General features: G+C 40.6%; 1 protein-coding gene across 2 annotated transcripts in view; it reads right to left on the bottom strand.

Annotated features, from left to right (window-relative positions):
- RAB3C (RAB3C, member RAS oncogene family) overlaps positions 1–5,928 on the bottom strand; it is a gene marked incomplete at both ends in the record, with an annotated part of 128,149 nt that extends 122,221 nt beyond the window's left edge. Inside the window, one exon of one of the 2 annotated variants that reach the window (XM_079548359.1) lies at positions 5,905–5,928. In XM_079548359.1, the coding sequence (XP_079404485.1) occupies positions 5,905–5,928 (24 nt within the window). Of the gene's footprint in view, positions 1–5,865 lie in introns of both variants that reach the window. The other variant, XM_079548358.1, reaches the window with a different exon arrangement.
- Between the last annotated feature and the right edge of the window lie 211 nt (positions 5,929–6,139).

Raw genomic sequence — 6,139 nt, forward strand, 5'->3', positions numbered from 1 at the left:
GTGTAAGATTTATATTTCATAAATAATGCATTAGTGACTGTTTGATTTCAGACTTATCCTTTTTATTTGGTAATGATTAAAGCTCTTGACTAAATCTGGTCTCAGTTACCACATCTTTGCATCCTGAGTGTTTGCATTAGCTTTAATACTTATTCACTTCTTTCTGAAATGTGCAACATTTTAGAATGAAAAAGTACAAATGAATATCACTAATATTTCACCTTTCATATTTCTACAATGAAATACAGAAACAAATCTTCTCCACCCTCATCACTCTCCCCTGTTCTAAAACTATGTGGGGTATTTTGCTTGGCACATGTGCAAAAGAAAATTATATTGTGTTTATGCTAGTCTAATCTTAGCAGGCTATCACATACTATAGTGCTAATGTATTGCACAACCTACAACAAGAGGAAGTCAATAAAATCCTCCAAACCAAAGGCTGTGCAGTGGCTGGGCATGTCTGTGAGCAGCCCTTATGCTTTTGCAAACAGCCTGTTCTGCTGTTCTTCGGTCTCTCTTCCATAATCTAGCAGCTGAAACTATAAATTACCACTTCTAGAAAGAAGAAGCATTTTCTTTCTTGATTTTTTCTCCTAAGAAGACTTTCATGTAGCTTCTTCAGCTTGCCTCTTGACAAAGCCTGCTGGTCCCCGCCAGCCTTATATTTAGCTGGCTGGATCCCACGTGCACTACATTTAATCCTTAAGAATTTCAGTGCCTCACACTTCTTTAGAAAGTTATGATTCAGTGAGCAGAGTAATCTAGAGGCCTAGTTTCTAATAATAGTGCTTATAATAGTTTCACTAAAACTTGCACTTCATGTTGCTTTCTTAGGTAAGAACATTTCCTATTGACACTTTTAAACAATGTTCCTCTAAATTAATATTTATGTGGATTACCCATGCAGTAGTTTTTTTAAATGTTCTCAACAATAATTAAAAAATAAAGCTCAGCAACTTCACTATGCCTTGAACTTATGGATTCATTACTTGCAGTGCTGTATGCAGAATTAAGGGCAAGTTGAACAAAGAACCTCAGCAAACTTTTATTTCAGTATTTCTGCCTATTACATGTAGCAGAAAGTATAAGAGGAAGGCAAGGAAAAGGACTTATTTCTCCACTTTCCATCTAGGGAATCATGAGGAGGTTAGTGATTTACTGATAACAGTTCAGATTGTTTGAAGAGATTAACTTCAGCAAAGAGAAATAGTCTTCTGAGAGTATCACAAGTGAATGATCCCTTCCTATTTCCAAAACTCAGATGAGTTTTAGAATAGTACTGTTGCCTGCACCAGCCTGAAGAAACATCAAACTCAGCACTGCTGTCCTTACTTCCCAAAGCACATTCATTTCATAATAAGCTTCGAAGTGTGCATCAGGCTCCCACTCTAAATGATACTGTAGAGGAGTCTCTATTTTTCTGCTAACTGGAAGAGAAACCTAGATGCTTGATCTTGCAGGGATTTGTGCATGCTCTTGCAGTGTTTTTGTCTCTTAAGTGCAGACTGCTTGTTTCAAGCATGGACTGTACTGCTGTAGAGAAAATAATACCACACTTCACTTTTAACACGATTTGTCTCAACAATGGAGGCATTTAACAAAGAAATGTGAAAAATCTGATGTGGATTCCTCCTTTGGAAAAAATGCTGGAAATAAGTAGGAGAACAGCCATACTCAAGCAAATTAATTAAATACTACACATATTGACAGGAACCAGATAAACATGCCAAATTTGCTAGCTCTGTAATCTTCTGCTTCCAAGAAAACCAAAACTTTACCTTTATTTTGACAAAGCTCTCTTCTCAAATGATTAAATGGCTACGTTAAACATGCAGCACATTCATTAAAACACGCTGAATTTTCTCTCCAATTAAAATTCGTCTGTATTTAGTAACATTAAAAAGAAGATGCACAAAGCTGTTTCCATTAGCTCATTTCGTGCACCATTTTTAAACAGCATGAGTGCCTCTTAGTGCCTCACAGTCACAAGGATTTCAGCAAAAAAAAGCAGCCTTGGGTTACCTCCTGAAGGACTCAAGACAGATCTGAGAGCCCAGACCTGGCCCACAGGGCCAGGAAAATAAATCTGAAAAGGTCTTCATGATAACAATAAAACACTTTGCTGTGTTTCTCTCTATGGCGTTAGAGGACCTTTTTCTTTGATAGAATTAATTTGAACAGCTTTCTCACTTAAGCAGGGCAACGTGCTTCCTGGCCTATATATCACTTCAGTTTGAACATATACATCAACCATACTCTGGATGTCTATGCAGATTGAATTGCTCTTGGAAGAGGGAATGCAAAAAGAAAAGCTGTGATTGAAAATACTAAGGTTCACTCTTTTGTGTATGCCAGAACTACTTTCTATACTATTAAAAATAATATCAACAGGTATATTTTAAAGGAAAAGATTTAGAGTAAGCCTGGAGAAAATGTTCTCTCTCTATCTACACTAAGAATAGATGGACACTGATTGAATAAATTATAGTTATTTCAAAGAGTAGGATTTATTTCTATATATTGGGTAGAAATACATACATTTATATTGCTTTCAAAAAAGACTAGCTATTTTAGCAAAAAGACAACTCTCTGCACTGGCAGCTTTTTGTGAGATGGATCCCCCTTTCTGTCAAATATTACTAATCAAGATACCCAGATGAAATGGAAACAATGAAATACGAGTGGAAAATTCAGTATTTGTAACTTCTGGGACTGAATGTAGGACACACCACAAGTGAGCATCTTGAATCTGCAAATCAAAGGTCATCATCAGTGTAGTTAGGATATTATCAAGATCCTTATATGGAAGAACATTTCATTTATTCTATGACTGTATGACCTACTCAGGAAGAAAAGAATGATTTTGTACATAAACTGCCAGATGAATAATCCAGGGACTGAGTTTTGTTTCAGACTTTTTCACCACTTCTGACTCTCATTTTCCTTTTTTTCCTCATGTCTTCAGCAAGATGCTTAACCTCTCTTACTTTAATGCTCTCTAAATAGTTCCATGACTATCCACAGATGCAGGCCACAGCCAATCCTCAAAAAGCTTTGCAGATCATTCTTGTGATCTCATTTTTAACAGAGTTAAGTGGACAATCATTTATTTGGAATTATGGATCACTGGCCATCTGCAGCATACAGCTTGTCTAAGTTAATTTGCAGCATCAGGAGAACCATACCTATTTCAAGGTATTATGAAGTTGTATTTATGAATATTTGCAAGCATATCATTCAATCTGAAAAGTATTGTTAGAGATGTTTTATTATAGTAATAATAATGAAATGTTGGGGAATTTGAGGAGATACAGAGAGGAGAGAATCTAAAACAAGCTCAACTTTGTATCAGCAGAAGTAGCATGAATATGGCCACAGTGCTGGCTACTATCCAGGACAGCAGCATGAAAGGCACAATAAAGAACAGTTCTGGAAAAGCTTTAGCACATGATTTCTGATGATCTGCTTATGGTGAACTAAGCGTGACTTCTCAGCCATTTTTCATTAACCTAATTTTCTCCTGTGAGTGAAATCTAAGAGTAAAATATGCACAGATAGTAACCTTGAGTACTCATTAGGGAATGAAAACTACTCAGGCAGACATACAGTGGAACAGACACTGGGAATTGAGAAGAATTGAGTGTATCAGTAGACCTGTGTACCTTTGAGCTGCCTTAGAAAATATGGAACCGGCAAATAAGTGACTTCCAAATAGAAGTTGTGACAGAAAATGATTCCAAATGATCAACAGAAAGGTAATATGACTTGTTCTGTGGACTGAGAGGTTTGGCAGGCTCTTCTCCAGTGCTTCTAATCTTAACCAAGAATGACACATCTAATACTTTTACTCATCGACAGGAGATGTGTTGCCATACCAAATTCTGTGTCTAAAAGATCTGATTTGGCTTTTTTTTTTTTTTTTTTTAATCATAATTGTACAACTCTTAAATATCTGCAAAGATTCTTTTTACTTGCTCTTGCAGTTTTACATTGTGTTTGCACGTGTCTGTTATAAACCATTATGTCTGAGCACAACCACTGTCAGTGACAACAGGATGTGAAGTGCTCTGAAAAAAAATGTTCTCATTTTTTCTTTGACAAAGCGTCAGAAATGCTTACATTGTCTTTATAGATTGTTTCCCTTTCCATGCTTATATCTCACCTCTATGGCATTAGTGATCTTTGAATTATTTGCCCAAGAGAGTGACAAAAGTAGCCACAAACTCTGATCCAGATCCAACTATCTGTAGCAGATGACAATAGCTAATTTTTATGTTGGTTAACTCTTTCTCTGGAAGGACTGTTTGAGCTAACTTTCTGGTAAGTTTTGGCTCTTCTTGTCTAAAGAGAAATGTCATAAGCTTGAGTTTCAAACAAGGAATTCATAAATATAGAAAAGACAGTCTTAATGCACAGGCCCTTTCTCTTATCCTCCTACAACATTTTAACTTCTTAGTTATCTTTTTAATTAATGTTTGATGGAAATGGAGAAAAAAAAAAAAACACCAACAAAACCAGTGCTTACACATTCCTCTAACTTCTTTTTATCCTGATCAAAAGACATGCACTTAATCACTTTTTCTGTTGCACTATGGTTCATAGAGAAGTTAGCTCTAGAACGGACTGTTCCACAAAGCTACTGTGTACAAAGAAGCAACAGTATTTGTTTCATGGAAATCAGGCAATTAGTCCAGCCAGTTCTAAGCCACATTTGAACAAGAAAACTGGAAAAATAAAAGATTATTAGGGTGTTTATTTGTAGTGCACCTATTTGATTGAAATGTTTCAGCATATGACATCCAAGCAATTGCTCTGCAAAATGTTTATGAAATTATCGTCCTCTGTCGAAAGTCAAAGAAACCCAATGCCACTTCAGCGTAACTTAAAACTTCAGATTGCTTTTTGAGCATGCATATTAAAGCAAGTGCAGTTCAAGCTGGTACTACAGACAGCAGATATACAGCGTGAAAAATATTTGCTAACAGAGCTGCAGTTCATAACTTAAATCACCACTGACTGCAGAAGTGTTCTTTGCATTGTACAGAATCAGCAAGATTGATTGCTACCAGTTCACCAGAAATGTGACCAATCTTCTATTAGAAAGCAGTCATGTGTTTGAGTATACAGTCTAGGGGCCCACAGCTCCCAGAAGAGATCATAAAAGGGGCTGTGAGAAATAATTAATATACAGCTAACTGCACAGCACAAACTGTTTTTAAGCAACTACCAAGAAACTGCTTTAAACTGTGCGGCGTTACTTGTGTCTGCATGCACATCATTTGTTTCTGACATACTAAGGGGAGCGATATCCTTTCATATGTGAAATGGTTGAAAAGAGGCCACCTCCTCACTGCTCCTAGCTCTAATGAGCTGACTATCCCCGCTGGAGATGGACGGCAGCTCCTCGCGCAAACAAACAGGTGGAGACAACTCGTCAACTTCCTGCACGCCCAGACATCAATTCCTCACGCCATCCCCTGAAAACTTACCCTCGCCTACTCCCAGGGGCCTGTGATCAGAGATCAAAGGGCATTAACGGTACCTGCAGGGCACCGCTTTGTTCACCCTGAAGATCCGAACCCCACAAGTGGGACCGCAGCCTGGGGCACCGAGATGTGCGCAAGACTGGGCACACCGAGCCCCACAGCCGGGGCTGCCCACCTGCCGGGCAGAGTCCAGACACGCCCGGGACCCTCGTCCATCGGGCCCCGCACTCGCCACGCCCGCCGAGCCGGTGAGCCGCCGCCGCTTCTGCCGAGCGCCGTGCCGGGCAGCCGACTGCGAGCCCAGCCCGGCGGCTCCACAGTTCCTCGTTAGGTCTCCTCCCGCCCCGTCCTGCCACCTCCCGCCTCCCAGCCTCGCCGCACCCGCCGCTTCCTCGCCCCCGGCCCGGGCACCGACCTGCATGGGTGCTTCGTGCCTCATCGTCGGACGCGGCCGCCGCTCGTCCCGCTGTCGCTCGCCGCCCGCTGCCCACCCGGACTCTGCCGGCAAACCCGCCCCGCGATCAGCACCGGAGCTGTCCGCGCTCCGCCCACGGCACCGCCCCTCTGTCCCGTGCGCCCTAGGGACATGTAGTCCCCGCCGCGCGCCGCTCCTCTCCCTGGTGACAGCTGGGGACTACAGCTCCCGGCAT

This window comes from Tetrao urogallus, assembly GCF_951394365.1.
Source record: "Tetrao urogallus genome assembly, chromosome: Z".
NCBI classification, from domain to species: domain Eukaryota; kingdom Metazoa; phylum Chordata; class Aves; order Galliformes; family Phasianidae; genus Tetrao; species Tetrao urogallus.